Source organism: Penaeus chinensis, chromosome 16, assembly GCF_019202785.1.
Source record: "Penaeus chinensis breed Huanghai No. 1 chromosome 16, ASM1920278v2, whole genome shotgun sequence".
Lineage (NCBI taxonomy): Eukaryota > Metazoa > Arthropoda > Malacostraca > Decapoda > Penaeidae > Penaeus > Penaeus chinensis.
Window position 1 is genome coordinate 35,094,588 of NC_061834.1, and position 22,500 is coordinate 35,117,087.

Here is a 22,500-nt window from a genome sequence, read left to right on the forward strand (position 1 = left end):
AGCTTGCAATACAAGTATCATCACAAACTAAAAATTTCATAGCTCACTGCATTCACCATAAGAGCTTTCTTACCTTGGAATTATCCTGACCAGGCCCATCTGGATAAGGAATTCTTCACTACACTAAACAGTGATCCTAACATGATACATCTCAATATACACTTGAATGTTAAAAACTCAATACTGAAAAAGTTTAAAATAAAATATTCAGCTATATAAAAGGTTCTGAGCACCAAAGCTGAAAACAAAGGAAATCTCAATTAAACTTAAGATCGGTACATGCAAACTTACAAGTAAATACAGAAAATAGTCACAATGCAAATTCACAATAATGAAATCCACATTGTTGCGAAATAATAACCTCTAACTAGAATGTTATTACAGAAGACTTGAAAAGGTAACTGACATTGTCAGTTCAGGGACTTTTAAAAACTTCTGGAGCATTATATTTTCATCACAGGAGAGTTTAAACTGAATTGGAATTTCCCAGCCTTTTATTCTCCACTGTTTGGAATCACACAGAAGACTTCTGAAATCAATTTAAATCTGAGGAATTTCTTTCATGTTTTGAATGTGGAGAAGATGCACAACCTTTTCCTGTGATCTAACTCACTGATATTGCCGGGGGTACCACATCTGTACACCATCTCTTGTGATCAACTGGTGGGTAACTTGCGCTTGTGGGTCATGTGATACAATCTGAAGTGGGACCTCGGAGTGCAATGTAACTAGTTGCACCCCACCTGCAGCAGCAGCTTCTACCACGGCTGCCTGCTCTGCTTCTTCAGGAGAAACAATAGTGAGTGCTGTTGCATCTTCAATGTGGATCTCATGTGTTGCATGATGGAGGTGCTCGTGCTGTAACTGATGGTGATGAAGCTCATCTTGATGTTCCATGTGTTCATGATGCAATTCTGCATCTTCAGCAACAATTTTTTCTATTTTCAGAGGATCTATTGTGGCTTCTGGGATTAGTTCTTCCTCATTAGTTTCATCTAAATCTTCCTCAATAATAGTGTCATTTGCTACTTCCTCTGCTTCCAATTCGGCATCATAATCATCATCCTCTTCCTCATCTTCTTCCTTGATATACTTCCTTGGTCTTCCTCTTTTTCCCCAGCGGCCTCTCTTGCGAGGCCTGCCACGTGGCCTGCCCTTCCTTTTCTGCACGTACTTTCTACCGCTTCCTGGTTTGGGGCCTGGTTTTTTGGCATCAGGACGACGAGGAGCTCTTGGCTTCTTTGAAACTTCCTTTCCACAATATTTTTCTTTGTGAACTGTTAAACTTTCTTTGTATTTAAATGCCTTCTCACAAGTATCACATTTGAAGGGACGTGCCTTGGAATGCACTTTCAAATGCTTATCTAATGCTGAACTAAAGAAGAATGCCTTATTACATTTCTCACACTGGAATGGCTTTTGTCCAGTGTGTTTTTTCTTGTGCGTTGATAATGATGATGAATGGGTAAAAGCAGCTTCACATAAATCACATTTCCAGGGCTTTTCTCCAGTATGCACTCGGAAATGATTCTTTAGCTGCTGGGCCGTGATAAAGGCATGGTTACATTCTTGACAGACATATGGTTTTTCGCCAGTGTGGGTTCGCATGTGAGCTGGCAAATGAGAGGAACGTGCAAAAGTTTTTCCACAAATACCACACATGTAAGGTCTTTCACCAGTATGAAGCCTCTTGTGCATACGAAGGTTGGATCGCTGTGCAAAAGCCAGACCACATTCACCACACACAAAAGGCCGTTCCCCTGTATGTGTTCGCATGTGATCCCTCAAGGTAGCATTGCAGGATACGGTTTTTCCACACTCGGGGCATGGGACCCGTTCACCACCACTTTGACGCACCCGAGGCTTGGACTGTTTTACCATGAGAGGATCAGGAGTTACAGCAGGCTGAGGTTTGACAACTTGAGGTTGGGCAGCTACAGCTTGCACCTGAACCTGCAAATTACCATACTGAGCCTGTACTTGTTGGTTAAATTGCCGTGCAATATCTGGACTCCCTAGCTCTACTTGCACAGCTGGACTGGTAGTTATAATCTGTCCAACAGCATCTGGACTGTAATTATACCACACTCCAGTAACCCCTGCCACACCAGCCACTGAGCCAACACTTGCAACACTGCCTACAGGACTGAGGGTCTGCACACCCTGAACCACACCACCTGTGACCCCTGCCATGGAACCCACGCCGGTCACCTGGGTCACGCCCGACACGCCGGTGACACCTGAAGTTACAATGTGTTCCATCTTGCTGTCCTGCAGCCCTAGCTTGTGGGAGTGGAACTGGCTTCAGCTGCAGTTCAGCTCTGGCACTCACTGGCTTTAGCCCTTCATCCTGTTTGGTCTGAAATTAAAGAAAGATAAAATGCATAAGGGACGTGAACTTAAAGTATGAAGTGAAATCATTCCAAATATTTTATGAGGTTTGTAAAATATACATATCCAGCCTACTGCAAAATAAACCATATGCAGTTCTTTTCATATGATAAATGTCTAAACTTTGTTTCTGATATCAAAATCATTCTACTCAAACTTTCTGGTGCTACTATCAAAATCAAAGTTAGTTACATATTATGTTGGTGTGGTTCAAACTACAACCACCACTGGAAGCTTAGACTACATAGTTCATCAGTTTAGGGTAATGCACAGATGTTCACCTACTCCTGATAAGGAGTTTATGGAAATATATAGTGACAATGTCTACAGGTAATCAGAAAGGTTTAAATAGTAAATTTTAACAATTCCCACTCCCACATTTAAACCTTTATTTAGTATCACCAGTCTTGGGGTTTAGCAATTCTTTTTATTTCATATTTGGTGATTTTCTCTCATCACAATTCCTTTCTGTCAGTGGTTTCAGCATGGTTTTCATCAAAATTAATGATTACCTCAGGATCTTCTTGTATCATTGAACCTGTACCAGTCAGTGGGGGTATCAACTGATTTTAAAGAGCAGGCATTCAGTATTACCTTGAAACATTTTATTATGGGAAATCTCAAATTATTCACTTACCTGCTATAATGATACATCCTGAGGCTAATATATAATTTATTATATAAAAAATAAACACTGAATTATACATAAATACAAATATATAGAAAGAATATGAAATGCATTGGTCAGCTCTTAATTCATATAGATAGTTATCTGAAGTATTTTTGTTAATGAATATTCAGACTTTTTCAAGATGTATTACTATCATATTACTATTGTTATATTATTAATATATCATCATCTTCAATACTATTATTATTATTATTATTGCTGTTATCATAATCAGCATTATCTTCACTATTTATTCATCATCATTCAACCATGTTATATTTGGGGCAAGTTTATTCACATGGGGATCAGAATTTTCCTATTGCACTAGCAAACATCCAAAAGGAAATTATAGCAAGGGGATTCAAGCCAGACCAGAGAAAATAGAAGGGAAAGAAAAGTAAGGTGGTAAAAGCGCAGGCAAAGGGGCGACTTGATAAAACTGAGAAATGAAGGAGAGAATGGCGGAAAAAAGGAAAAATGAATGACAGAAACCCTCTTAGTACATATATATTAAGAAAACAAATTCAGCCTACCCCTTCACTAATATTCTTTAGTGCTCAAGTTAATATCTGGTGATATCATCATTACTAGTGGAAGTATATGGTTTGAGTTAATTAACCCTTCCTTGGGGTATCTCATTTACAATCATTCTTACATCTCTTTATGAGCAACTGTAATAATACCCACATGTAATATAATATTTGCAGTAAATACAATAACAGAAAGAAAATAAATCAACTACCCAAATATAGTCTAAGCTTTCAATGCAAACAAATATATAAATAAACAAATGTTGTAACAGAACCTTTTTGCATGCAAGATAAATATGATTTTTTTTCTTCAAATATCAAACAATAGTCTACTGGGAGGTTAGTGTAAGTTATTTACAGAGGGATGAGGGTAGAGGGTGGAGGGAAGCAGAAACACAGGCATGTGCATGGATGTGCATACACACAAAGTGAGAGTGCAAGTGAGAGGGAATGAGAAAGGGGGGGGGGGGGGTAGGGAGTGGAGGGGAAAAAAAGAAAGAAAGTGAGGGGGAGAGGAAGACAAGGAAACAGGAGGAAGGGGAGAGAGTGAAAGTGAGGTGGGGGAGAGGAAATGAGGAGACAGGAGGAAGGGGGGAGAGAGAAGATAAGAGGAAGGGGGAGAGAGAGGAGATAAGAGGAAGGGGGAGAGAGAGGAGATAAAAGGGAGGGAGAGAGAGAGGAGATAAGAGGAAGGGAGAGAGAGAGAAGATATGAGGAAGGGGGAGAGAGAGGAGATAAGAGGAAGGGGGAGAGAGAGGAGATAAGAGGAAGGGGGAGAGAGAGGAGATAAGAGGAAGGGGGAGAGAGGAGATAAGAGGAAGGGTGAGAGAGGAGATAAGAGGAAGGGTGAGAGAGGAGATAAGAGGAAGGGTGAGAGAGGAGATAAGAGGAAGGGGGAGAGAGGAGATAAGAGGAAGGGTGAGAGAGGAGATAAGAGGAAGGGGGAGAGAGGAGATAAGAGGAAGGGGGGGAGACGAGATAAAAGGAAGGGAGAGAGAGGAGATAGGATATAAGAGGAAGGAAGGGGGAGAGGTGATAGGTGATAGGAGAGAGGAGAGAGGAGAGAGGAGAAAGGAGATAGGAGATATGAGGAAGAGGGGAGAGGGGAGAGGGGAGAGGGGAGAGGGGAGAGAGGAGATGGGAGATATGAGTAAGAGGTGAGAGAAGATGTAGGAGGAAGATAAAAAAGAGGAGAAAGGTGATAGGAGACATGAAGAAAAGGGGAGAGGAGAGATAGGAAAGGAGAGAGAGCAGAAATTAGCTAGAGATAGGAGAAAATTGGGAGGGTACAGAAGAGAAAACGGAGGAGAGAGATGGAATAGGGGTACAGAGAGGAGAGAAGGAAGGAGAAAAGGAGAAAGAGGGATAGGGGAAGGGGAGAGTGAAGGAGTGAGCTAGAAGAGGGAGAAATAGAGGAAGGAGACAAATGGTTGAAAGTCAGAAGATAAGAGGGAATGAGGATGGGGTGGAGGAGGGTAGGAGGAGGAAGGAAAGAGAAGATGGGGGGATAATAAGAGAGAAGATAGGGAAGAGAGGTAAGGAGAGGGGAGAAAGAGAGAGGGGGAGGCAAGAGATGGAAGGTAGAAGGAGAGAGGCAAGGGGAAGGAAGAAAGGAAAGAAGAGTGAGAAGGTGAGTGTGTGATAGGGGTGAAGGGAAGAGGTTGAATAAAAAAAGAGAAAGAAGGAAAAGAGAGGGAGATAGATGGAAAAAAGAAATACATGGAGATGTACTGTATTATTGCATAACGATTATCAGATCAATTTAGCTTGATTTTTGCATAATTCCTGAACTCTTAAATTAGGACTCACAGTATTGCCACAATTCTACCAGTGCCTAAGATGACTTTTTGAAGTCAACACCATCCATTTTTATCTAAATTGAACCCGAGATCTTAAAAATGATGCTTCAAACTCCCTATATATGAAGAAAAAGAAAAAGAAAAAGAAAAAAGGAGGAAAAAAATAAAAAAAGAAAAGAAAAGAAAAAAATCGCAACTGAGCTTGCTTGCTAATGTAAATACCTACATATAAACTTGAAAATTAATTCTGCCTGACTGCCATTAGCACTCTTTAACACTTGAATAAAGTAGAGAGGGGGGAGGGGGGAGAAGAGGAAAATGTGAGATACAAAAAGCAAGAAAGAAAGAGCAATAAAACAAGGGGATCCAAGAGAGAACAGATATACAGATATATATATATATATATATATATATATATATATATATATATATATATATATATATATATATATATATATATATATATATATATATATATATATATATATATATATATATATATATATATATATATATATATATATATATATATATATATATATATATATATATATATATATATATATATATATATATATATATATATATATATATATATATATATATATATATATATATATATATATATATATATATATATATATATATATATATATATATATATATATATATATATATATATATATATATATATATATATATATATATATATATATATATATATATATATATATATATATATATATATATATATATATATATATATATATATATATATATATATATATATATATATATATATATATATATATATATATATATATATATATATATATATATATATATATATATATATATATATATATATATATATATATATATATATATATATATATATATATATATATATATATATATATATATATATATATATATATATATATATATATATATATATATATATATATATATATATATATATATATATATATATATATATATATATATATATATATATATATATATATATATATATATATATATATATATATATATATATATATATATATATATATATATATATATATATATATATATATATATATATATATATATATATATATATATATATATATATATATATATATATATATATATATATATATATATATATATATATATATATATATATATATATATATATATATATATATATATATATATATATATATATATATATATATATATATATATATATATATATATATATATATATATATATATATATATATATATATATATATATATATATATATATATATATATATATATATATATATATATATATATATATATATATATATATATATATATATATATATATATATATATATATATATATATATATATATATATATATATATATATATATATATATATATATATATATATATATATATATATATATATATATATATATATATATATATATATATATATATATATATATATATATATATATATATATATATATATATATATATATATATATATATATATATATATATATATATATATATATATATATATATATATATATATATATATATATATATATATATATATATATATATATATATATATATATATATATATATATATATATATATATATATATATATATATATATATATATATATATATATATATATATATATATATATATATATATATATATATATATATATATATATATATATATATATATATATATATATATATATATATATATATATATATATATATATATATATATATATATATATATATATATATATATATATATATATATATATATATATATATATATATATATATATATATATATATATATATATATATATATATATATATATATATATATATATATATATATATATATATATATATATATATATATATATATATATATATATATATATATATATATATATATATATATATATATATATATATATATATATATATATATATATATATATATATATATATATATATATATATATATATATATATATATATATATATATATATATATATATATATATATATATATATATATATATATATATATATATATATATATATATATATATATATATATATATATATATATATATATATATATATATATATATATATATATATATATATATATATATATATATATATATATATATATATATATATATATATATATATATATATATATATATATATATATATATATATATATATATATATATATATATATATATATATATATATATATATATATATATATATATATATATATATATATATATATATATATATATATATATATATATATATATATATATATATATATATATATATATATATATATATATATATATATATATATATATATATATATATATATATATATATATATATATATATATATATATATATATATATATATATATATATATATATATATATATATATATATATATATATATATATATATATATATATATATATATATATATATATATATATATATATATATATATATATATATATATATATATATATATATATATATATATATATATATATATATATATATATATATATATATATATATATATATATATATATATATATATATATATATATATATATATATATATATATATATATATATATATATATATATATATATATATATATATATATATATATATATATATATATATATATATATATATATATATATATATATATATATATATATATATATATATATATATATATATATATATATATATATATATATATATATATATATATATATATATATATATATATATATATATATATATATATATATATATATATATATATATATATATATATATATATATATATATATATATATATATATATATATATATATATATATATATATATATATATATATATATATATATATATATATATATATATATATATATATATATATATATATATATATATATATATATATATATATATATATATATATATATATATATATATATATATATATATATATATATATATATATATATATATATATATATATATATATATATATATATATATATATATATATATATATATATATATATATATATATATATATATATATATATATATATATATATATATATATATATATATATATATATATATATATATATATATATATATATATATATATATATATATATATATATATATATATATATATATATATATATATATATATATATATATATATATATATATATATATATATATATATATATATATATATATATATATATATATATATATATATATATATATATATATATATATATATATATATATATATATATATATATATATATATATATATATATATATATATATATATATATATATATATATATATATATATATATATATATATATATATATATATATATATATATATATATATATATATATATATATATATATATATATATATATATATATATATATATATATATATATATATATATATATATATATATATATATATATATATATATATATATATATATATATATATATATATATATATATATATATATATATATATATATATATATATATATATATATATATATATATATATATATATATATATATATATATATATATATATATATATATATATATATATATATATATATATATATATATATATATATATATATATATATATATATATATATATATATATATATATATATATATATATATATATATATATATATATATATATATATATATATATATATATATATATATATATATATATATATATATATATATATATATATATATATATATATATATATATATATATATATATATATATATATATATATATATATATATATATATATATATATATATATATATATATATATATATATATATATATATATATATATATATATATATATATATATATATATATATATATATATATATATATATATATATATATATATATATATATATATATATATATATATATATATATATATATATATATATATATATATATATATATATATATATATATATATATATATATATATATATATATATATATATATATATATATATATATATATATATATATATATATATATATATATATATATATATATATATATATATATATATATATATATATATATATATATATATATATATATATATATATATATATATATATATATATATATATATATATATATATATATATATATATATATATATATATATATATATATATATATATATATATATATATATATATATATATATATATATATATATATATATATATATATATATATATATATATATATATATATATATATATATATATATATATATATATATATATATATATATATATATATATATATATATATATATATATATATATATATATATATATATATATATATATATATATATATATATATATATATATATATATATATATATATATATATATATATATATATATATATATATATATATATATATATATATATATATATATATATATATATATATATATATATATATATATATATATATATATATATATATATATATATATATATATATATATATATATATATATATATATATATATATATATATATATATATATATATATATATATATATATATATATATATATATATATATATATATATATATATATATATATATATATATATATATATATATATATATATATATATATATATATATATATATATATATATATATATATATATATATATATATATATATATATATATATATATATATATATATATATATATATATATATATATATATATATATATATATATATATATATATATATATATATATATATATATATATATATATATATATATATATATATATATATATATATATATATATATATATATATATATATATATATATATATATATATATATATATATATATATATATATATATATATATATATATATATATATATATATATATATATATATATATATATATATATATATATATATATATATATATATATATATATATATATATATATATATATATATATATATATATATATATATATATATATATATATATATATATATATATATATATATATATATATATATATATATATATATATATATATATATATATATATATATATATATATATATATATATATATATATATATATATATATATATATATATATATATATATATATATATATATATATATATATATATATATATATATATATATATATATATATATATATATATATATATATATATATATATATATATATATATATATATATATATATATATATATATATATATATATATATATATATATATATATATATATATATATATATATATATATATATATATATATATATATATATATATATATATATATATATATATATATATATATATATATATATATATATATATATATATATATATATATATATATATATATATATATATATATATATATATATATATATATATATATATATATATATATATATATATATATATATATATATATATATATATATATATATATATATATATATATATATATATATATATATATATATATATATATATATATATATATATATATATATATATATATATATATATATATATATATATATATATATATATATATATATATATATATATATATATATATATATATATATATATATATATATATATATATATATATATATATATATATATATATATATATATATATATATATATATATATATATATATATATATATATATATATATATATATATATATATATATATATATATATATATATATATATATATATATATATATATATATATATATATATATATATATATATATATATATATATATATATATATATATATATATATATATATATATATATATATATATATATATATATATATATATATATATATATATATATATATATATATATATATATATATATATATATATATATATATATATATATATATATATATATATATATATATATATATATATATATATATATATATATATATATATATATATATATATATATATATATATATATATATATATATATATATATATATATATATATATATATATATATATATATATATATATATATATATATATATATATATATATATATATATATATATATATATATATATATATATATATATATATATATATATATATATATATATATATATATATATATATATATATATATATATATATATATATATATATATATATATATATATATATATATATATATATATATATATATATATATATATATATATATATATATATATATATATATATATATATATATATATATATATATATATATATATATATATATATATATATATATATATATATATATATATATATATATATATATATATATATATATATATATATATATATATATATATATATATATATATATATATATATATATATATATATATATATATATATATATATATATATATATATATATATATATATATATATATATATATATATATATATATATATATATATATATATATATATATATATATATATATATATATATATATATATATATATATATATATATATATATATATATATATATATATATATATATATATATATATATATATATATATATATATATATATATATATATATATATATATATATATATATATATATATATATATATATATATATATATATATATATATATATATATATATATATATATATATATATATATATATATATATATATATATATATATATATATATATATATATATATATATATATATATATATATATATATATATATATATATATATATATATATATATATATATATATATATATATATATATATATATATATATATATATATATATATATATATATATATATATATATATATATATATATATATATATATATATATATATATATATATATATATATATATATATATATATATATATATATATATATATATATATATATATATATATATATATATATATATATATATATATATATATATATATATATATATATATATATATATATATATATATATATATATATATATATATATATATATATATATATATATATATATATATATATATATATATATATATATATATATATATATATATATATATATATATATATATATATATATATATATATATATATATATATATATATATATATATATATATATATATATATATATATATATATATATATATATATATATATATATATATATATATATATATATATATATATATATATATATATATATATATATATATATATATATATATATATATATATATATATATATATATATATATATATATATATATATATATATATATATATATATATATATATATATATATATATATATATATATATATATATATATATATATATATATATATATATATATATATATATATATATATATATATATATATATATATATATATATATATATATATATATATATATATATATATATATATATATATATATATATATATATATATATATATATATATATATATATATATATATATATATATATATATATATATATATATATATATATATATATATATATATATATATATATATATATATATATATATATATATATATATATATATATATATATATATATATATATATATATATATATATATATATATATATATATATATATATATATATATATATATATATATATATATATATATATATATATATATATATATATATATATATATATATATATATATATATATATATATATATATATATATATATATATATATATATATATATATATATATATATATATATATATATATATATATATATATATATATATATATATATATATATATATATATATATATATATATATATATATATATATATATATATATATATATATATATATATATATATATATATATATATATATATATATATATATATATATATATATATATATATATATATATATATATATATATATATATATATATATATATATATATATATATATATATATATATATATATATATATATATATATATATATATATATATATATATATATATATATATATATATATATATATATATATATATATATATATATATATATATATATATATATATATATATATATATATATATATATATATATATATATATATATATATATATATATATATATATATATATATATATATATATATATATATATATATATATATATATATATATATATATATATATATATATATATATATATATATATATATATATATGAGGTTCAGGTGTTGGAGGTGGAGGATGGTGCTGTGGATGATGGGCCACAATGATCTGATGTTGAGGCTGGGCAGGAACTGCTTGAAGACTCCCATACTGCAACTGCACTTGCTGATTGATTTGTCTTGCAATATCAACAGTGCCTATTTCAACTTGAACTGGTGCATTTGAGGTAATAAAGCCATCAACTGTATTGCAGTTGTACCACATCATACCCGATGTATTCTGACTTTGCTCCATCTTGAATCTTGCCAATGGCCAGTATTGTTACAAGATAAAATTCTTCCCAGCAGGTCTTTCCTTGTTGGCTACATATCTGTAAAAAGAAAAAAAGGACATCAATTCGGGTACAAGAAAATACTTCACACTGTAATCCTAATCTCAAGCACACTGCCACAGATATGGAAAAAAAGGAGAAAAAGCTAAAGACAATGATAAAAAAAAAAGGCCACAGATCATGCAAAAAAATTTAAAAGTAAAAACTAAATAAAATCAATAAAAATAAATAAAATAAATAAATAAAATAAAACCTTATTCAAAACAGGCTCAACACATGGAATTACTGGTAAGGGATATAGAAGACAAAGGTTATTTCATATACATTTTATTTGAGTTTTTGCTTCACAAGTATGGGATATCAGGTTGTTTCTGATGCTGGCTTCCAATTTGCTTATTCAGGATTAAATGCTGACACATGGTGACACTCCACTCTAGGGCCCCTGCTCCTCTCACTTCATCTGCAAAATTAAATGAGCAGAGCTTGTGTCTGTTATATATCAAACTTAGCACTATTACTCAAGACAATGCTCTACTGACGAGCTAATTTTTGCTATTGATAATAGGAGCTTCAGAGCGGTTTGGAATCTTTTGTAGACTTGAAAAAGTTCGCATCCTGACTTTTCAAACAACCCAGATACCCCTTACTTGAAAGAGCGATATCAAAACTATAAAAGGATACATACCTCAAGTTTCCCTCTGCTAACGGGGTACATCTTCCTTATTCGCAGTGATAATAAGAAATGACTTCAAAGGCGGGGACCTGGGTTGCTGAAAATAGGACGCTCTGAGATATTCTGTCGATCCTATCTAAGCGTTTGGTCCTCGTGCTTTATTTTCAGGGCACGTTATTTGTAGGGGGTTTTATCGCCATCTCACTTAGATTCAATGCATCTAAATCAGCATTAAACAAATTATGATGCCAATTATCGATGTTTTTTTGTTTTCCATATTCTATGTAATCACTTGGCTTTTATTACATATGCATTTTCTTACGCTTTTTAATAACTAAAATTCCTTTCTCGGTAAGTGCAGTTCATGTTATATACAGTATCACTAAACAACACATGTTCCATAATGTGTATAATTCCACTCAATAAATATATTAATAGTAGGCAAGAACATTCTTAATAGCAAGTCATCTTCTATAGTACAGAACACTCGACAGATTGTCACAACACTTGATATTGAGCCTGAAATGTAAGGTCCAACACTCACTTGGTATAGTTTATCAGTTCCTATTGCAAATTAATTTATATATACTGACTTCCATGAAATATCCATTCCTGGGCAGTGCACCTTTCTAGATCTGTCCTTTTTTTCTACAAACAATAAGGCAGAAAAAGAGAGAGGGGAAAGTGGGTGGGGGATGGGGGAAAAAAAAAAAAAAAAAAAAAATACACCAGTTCATCTATAACCTTTAAAGTTCTTTGAATTAAAAACTGTCAAAATTGCTGGTTTTAATATAAACCTATTAAAATGCAATATGAACTTTGTTAATCTTATTTTCAGTTCTGCCTCTGTTGTACCAAGAAAGTATAAAGGAGAGATATATAGAGGGGAGAGGGAGGGGGAGGTGAGAAGGGGGAGATAGATAAAGATAGAAGAGAAAAAGAAAAAGAAAAAAAGAGAAAGAGAAAGAGAGAGAGAAAGAAAGAGAAAGAAAGAGACAAAGGGAGAGAAAGAGACAGAGAGAAAGAAAGAAAGAAAGAGAGAGAGGGGGGGGGGGGGGTTATTATGTGGTACTTGTAATTAGAAAGTACAGTCCATCACATCATGTAAAACACACACATATTTACTGATAAGCAAACCTAAATACTTTCACTAAGCTAAATCTATAAGCTCTTTTCTTTCTGAAAAAACATTATATATATGGCAATTATTCATGTTAAAAGGGAATTCAAATTGAAGATATTTTGTAAGGATGTCTATAAGTATTTGAAATATTACTCTAGAGAAAAAAAAATAATAATAACATTCTATTTACTCATTATTTATAGTGATATAACTGAAAGGCCTGACAGATCATATGTTATCTTTGAGCCAACTGCAAAGTATAAAAGGGGATTCTTGCAAAGATAAATAAGGGTTACCTAACTTGAATGAAAAGGTCCAAGGCTGAGAGCAAAGGGTTTTTGAATTAAACTGATCAAAATCATGGCAAATACATCTCATTCACTCATTCACACTCCCTCTCTCTTCCTCACATATTCACAAGACAGTTATATTCACCTCCCATTTTTTTAAGCAAAGCTGCTAACATACAAATCTATTTCTGGAAATAAAATTGTTTTGCAGTGCACTTCTATTAACCATTTTCTTTTTTGGTGAGAAAATCAATATTCAGTTCATCTTTTCCCTCTTAACTTGAATCCTGATGAATTGAGGAGATTGTATTTCACATCTACAAAAAAATCTTTCAAGATTAACACTGAGTTCACACGCAGCTTCTACATTATGATGGGATTAGTTAACATGGGTAGAAGGCATTCTACAAAAACGATTCACAAGTTTCTCTCTCTCTCATCTCTTTACAACAATCTTAGCCTATGAAGTCTGTAGGGCAGATACCAAGGGCATTATGTGGTATGAGTAGAATAAAAATGGGAGAAGAGACAGACAAATATTGCAGTACATTGTCAGTGTAGAGAAAATTTAATTAATTAAGTAATTAATTAAGTATTCAAGACAAGCAAGATCTTCTTTGATCCTTCAATAAGGGATCAGTCTGCTCAATGTCTAGTGCACAAACTGCAAAATATCAGACACAATGAATCCCACAAAGAAAACCAAGATTATACTAAATTGTAAACAAAACCATAATCTAAATTTTCCAATATTGTATTTTTTCTTGAAAGAATTTAGCTTCCCACAAGTGGAAAATCTTACTGATCAACCTCTGTGACTCACTTCCTGAAATATTGTGGCTAGGTGTCACAAGTGAAACGTTTCCATAAATTACTGAAGCTGCTGAGTTTGGTTTGTGGTTTTCACATAGTTTTGATAAATGTAATGATGGGGGAGAGGCTTATTTGAAAGTCACTGTAGGTATTTTGGTAATTGACACTTAAGAAGTTTCTTTCAACAGCACAGATCCTTTTTACTGATCATGGTCCATAGGTCTAGGCACAATGCAATACTATGGCCTCATGCTTCAACAAACCTCCATGTATACATGGCAAGACAAGCTTGCTCTCCCTGGTAACTTATCATCAAGTACGGAACTCTAACTTGCCTGAATGTCAGCAAGTTTCAAAATTTTTAAAATTGACTGTGAAGCAAGACCTTGGTCACCATGTTCTGCTTTATGGGTAAAATACCTCCACAAAAATAGCAGAGGCTATAGTTTGAAGTGGTTCCCAAAATATGACATACTACCAATCATAATTAAGAGGTTTATTTTCCTTTAGCTTTGTGCAAATGGTTGAGACACCTTTACCTTTAATATCATTATGGTATTTAATGTGCATCAGTAAAATGTATTCACATTTTACATCATCAGTATTCATTTCATTATGTCTGATAAGAAGCAACTAAGCAGTTTCTCACTCATAAAGAATCCTTTCTCCTTAGGGTAAAAAATAACTATTGCTATACTAATATGTAATGATACGAATACCTTACATTATACACTATTCTTTATGATATCAATTTACTGCCACACACAGACAGAAATGTTAAATTTATATTCATGTACTGCTTAAGAATATTCGATGATTACATGCTCAATAATATTATAATATCTTTTGACACAAGATCCCAGTTCAAGCCCATTCGCCTGTCTATGAATATGTAAACCCATACAAGTAATTCAAAAGAGGCATCCTTACACAAGAAGTAAACATTCCAGTTAACTTTCTTTTTCCACAACAGTTTATGGAGAGACCCACGTCAGGTGTCATGTCATTCAATTAATTCACTTTATTTCTGGCAATAAGCACCAATTCTGAATCTCGTTTACTCAGATACGAAGATCTTTCCGTTAAAAAATGAGTCAGAACCCCGAAGGACAGAGGAATAAAGGCTAAATACTAGAAAACATAACCCTTGGCTTCCTTGAGGTCCTCCCCACTCATTCCTCCACCATGAAGCCTCAACGTCAAAGTATCAAGTGCATTTAACATCAAAATAAAAGTTCTCCTCACGCACCACGCTCACTCTAAAAAATACATATTTGTCGAAAGCAAACGGGGGAGTGGAATGCCAACAGAGGAGACAGAGAGAGCGAACGAGAGGAGGAACAAGAGTAGACTAGGAAAAAGGGACGAGGACAAAGCTGTCTGGCGAGGTGTGGCGTCTCTGTCTCGCCTGGGTGACCGAGGGCCGCCACCACACTTTTTACATTTTACACTCACTCGCTACTTCTCTTGGCTAAATAGCACGGCCAATGTGTTCCGTGTGTATTACTTAATTGTTGCGAAGTGTTTTACTCACCAGCCACGCAATGATCCAGGCAGGATTAGCGAAATATTCAGCTTTTGTCACACCGCCCGATAGGAGTAGTCGGAAGCCTTCGCTGTTTACAAGACAGTTGCCACCATTATGTTATAAAAAATAAAAAAAATCTCCTGGTGAGGTACAGGGCGCAGGGGGATGGCCCATAAATACTGATATATTTTTTCAAGTTCGGAAAAATGGCTAGATGAAGCGATCGTCCGTTCAAAGCCGAGAAAAGAGCAGAAATAATGTACCGAACAAAGAAGCCTTGGAAGCCGCCGCCATCTTGAAAGAGCTGGCAACGTGAAGGTTCCAATACTCCGGCGGGATGACTGGGGGACGCTAGATCAACGATAACTGGGCCACATCCTTGGCTTTCCTTTACAATCCCACTCTATGCTGTCCTCTCCTTGTAGGCCTCCACGCCCTGCCTTAATAAGGGGCAGATTAGGATTGGGGGAACGGGGCTAAATTGACACTGGAAATGTTATAATTGATATCCCTTCACCCCGCTGAGGTGGTGCAGCGTTGCAACTCTCATTTGCTTTATAACTCTTAATAGTTTTTGCGGAGAGGGGGCATGTATTTACAGCTTTACCGGAAGTCTCTCATCAAAGTCGTTGTATTAGGTGTAGGGCGATAAATTTGGTTATCACTGGCAAAAAAATACAACATTACATTCGCAAACAGTAACTTAGATTTTCATTCATAAATATGCAACTCGTAAGGTAACTCTTCCTAATAAATTCGTCATTATATTACCAACTCATTACAGGGACATAATGTGACTAACTCCATTCTAGGTATTTCTAGCCGCTTACAAGAAGATGATCACGCATACACATGCACATCCGCCACGCAGTAACCGAGATAAAATAAAAAAATAAATGAACCCTGGAACTAGGTGAAACATTGTCACGTTTGCACTCGAATTATTACTAGTAACTGATAGACAAACGTTTGCTGGGTAAAGCGACCTAACATGCGCTCAAAGACCACATCAATTGAATTCCTTTGGAAACGTGGTATTACTGATACTAATCATGCCTCGAATATTATTTATATCTTTAGAGACCGCTTGGAGTTCTAAGTGTGAATCAAAGTAAATATTGACACTGGATTAGTAGGTTGCTTGTTTGCAAATTCATTACCTGTGCGAAATCGCCGGCACTTGCAATGACAAGTAATACTAATCTTCAAAAGGAGATTTTAGTTATTTGATTATGTTTACTGTACATCACTGGCACTTCACAGAATGAAACCTGTTGATATTTTGCATGGCAGAAAAGTTGCCAAAATTGAGTAAAGTAATAACTCAGGGTCAAATTTCTAGGATCGCATGTGATATCAAAATGACGAAGTAACTTGTAAGGGCTCTTATCTTTGGCCATCAAATGTCGGTGAATATTCCTTGTTGTAAGTATTTGTTTCTCTAGTCTTTCGCCCTCTCCTCCATTCTGCTCTTGTACCCCATGTAGTCCTATCAAGTTGAACAAAGAAGCGTTTTCTGGCATTTCCCACGAATGACACTTCAAATCTTATATGTTTTCCAAGTGGCACGAGGCCGAAATTCCGTCGTTCTCGCAACAAAAAGAAACGTGGTTTTCTTATCAGATGCTTTTCTGTAGATGCAAGAGCGTGTCCATTTATTATATACTACATTAGTCAATACTTTTGACAACTTTTACCACGATTGTTTTGGAAAGTATACGCTAAAAGTGCATAACAGAAGAGGGCTGCTGAAATTTAGTCATTGACCCCTTTTCCGCCCAAATGTATTTTTTTTTACTCGTGGTTATTGGAAACTGTATTGTGCAGTCAAAACAAGGTACTAAATAAATACAAACAATATTGACCGTGTTATATATGCAGGGCGCATATGGTGCAGAAAACAATTATAATTGGTCATTTGATTATAAAAGTTGCAATATTTTTAAAGAATTTCTCCTTGTTGAATGCCATTGCTAACATGAGCAGGTCTGTGTGTTACTATAAATTCGTGGTTCCCTGGGAGGCGTGAGTCAGTATTTTCCAGAAAGTAAAAGGGGGCCTCATGAAAAAAAATAGTTTATAAACCTTTTCTATAAATGATCAATAGCATGTGGTCTGTGTATGTAGTATATATATATATATATATATATATATATATATATATATATATGTGTGTGTGTGTGTGTGTGTATGTGTGTGTGTGTGTATGTGTGTGCGTGTGTGTACACTCACACACGTGTGTGTGCGAAATCATCGCCGTGACACAAGTTTGAACTTAACCGCAGTTGATTGGAAGGGCATCCAGTCAGGCAAGGATGGTACTGCCAAATAACCTCACATTAATGAAATGAGAAATGCCTAAGTCCCACTGTAGAATGAATGGTTGTTGAATAATAATATATAAATGTATATACCTATGTACATACACACACACATACGGGTGTGCGTGCGCGCCCGCGATGTTTGTGTGTGTGCACACAAACAAACAGACATACACAAAATATATATATTAGACTTCATTGCGATGAGCTAATAATATACAGTATTTCGTTTTTTGCATATTGAAAATTGAATTGTGGTTTAGAGTTATTCACATCCCCCAGTCCGCCACATCGGGAGTCGGACATTTCCCCAACAGGGCCTTTCCCCTACCGCTCTTATTGGACAGCCGGGCATTTCCCGATACATGATTTTGTACAGGCGGAAATTTCCCTACTCGCTGTTATGTACAGGCGGGTATTTCTGCTTTCTTTTTCTTTCTTTTTTATGTTGAAGGTTATGAATTTGATTGATCATATCGTATGTTTTGTTCCTGTTTACTTTTCCTCACCACTCACGAGAAGAGGGGGGCAAAGAAAAAGGTTTTTAAGCGGTTCATCAACTCTTTATTCTCTTATGTATCACTGCTGGTAAGCCCAACGTCTAGGCTTATCCTTCAATAAAGATGTTTGCTGGTGGTGATGAGCTCCATTACTAAAATGATGGTGATCTGACGACTATTCATTTTTCATATATGTAGCATATACGCCAAGGAATAAGGTTGGATGTAGGGAATTTATTGTAATGAATGAGATACACTTAGATTACACAGTTGCTGCGGGATCAGCCATGTAAGGATATATGTTAGGTTAGGGCGCCGGGGATCGTGGCTTCTGTTAAGTCACGAGATAAACGAGGCATGAGCTACCATAAGTTCCGGTGCAAAATGCTGGTTGTGAATTATAAACTTTTTCATTCCTATGGCAAGGAATTGCAGTCTGTTGAGGGGCTATTATTGCAGATAAAAAAAATATTCTAAAAAGAAGATAGTATGAGGTAAGCTTTAACAGCAATACGGCCGCATTGACCATTTATACCAGGAAGGGGAAAATGTGGTATGTAAAAGAAAAATGTCCAGTAACCCGCAAGTATGTATCGAAGTGCCAGTGGGGAAAATATCCACTCGCAACAAAATATGAATAGGAAAATGCCCGCCCACACATATCCACATGTAGGGAATGCCCGCCCCACACATATTCTTATATAGGGAAATGCCCGCCCACACAAATCCACATGTAGGAAAATGCCCGCCCACACAAATCCACATGTAGGAAAATGCCCGCCCACACATATCTACATGTAGGGAAATGCCTGCCCACACAAATCCACATGTAGGGAAATGCCCATCCACACAAAACCTTACATAGGGAAATGCCCGCCCACGTCAAGCCACACGCAGGGAAATGACCGCCTGGCAAAATATGGTGTGGTGGAGGGGATAATTCCAGTATGGAAA

At 24.7% G+C, this 22,500-nt stretch overlaps 1 protein-coding gene across 13 annotated transcripts in view; it reads right to left on the minus strand.

Annotated features, from left to right (window-relative positions):
* LOC125033614 (zinc finger protein 2-like) overlaps nucleotides 1-19,907 on the minus strand; it is a 21,032-nt gene extending 1,125 nt beyond the window's left edge. Inside the window, exons 1-3 of one of the 13 annotated variants that reach the window (XR_007115608.1) lie at nucleotides 18,732-19,633; nucleotides 14,984-15,490; nucleotides 14,042-14,337 (exon numbers count right to left, since the gene is read on the minus strand). Coding sequence is in view for 3 of the 13 variants with exons in the window: in XM_047625274.1 (XP_047481230.1) it covers nucleotides 610-2,262 (1,653 nt within the window). In the remaining 10 variants the exon portion in view is untranslated. The other 12 variants (XR_007115610.1, XR_007115609.1, XR_007115613.1 and 9 more) reach the window with 12 other exon arrangements.
* Nucleotides 19,908-22,500: the final 2,593 nt, after the last annotated feature.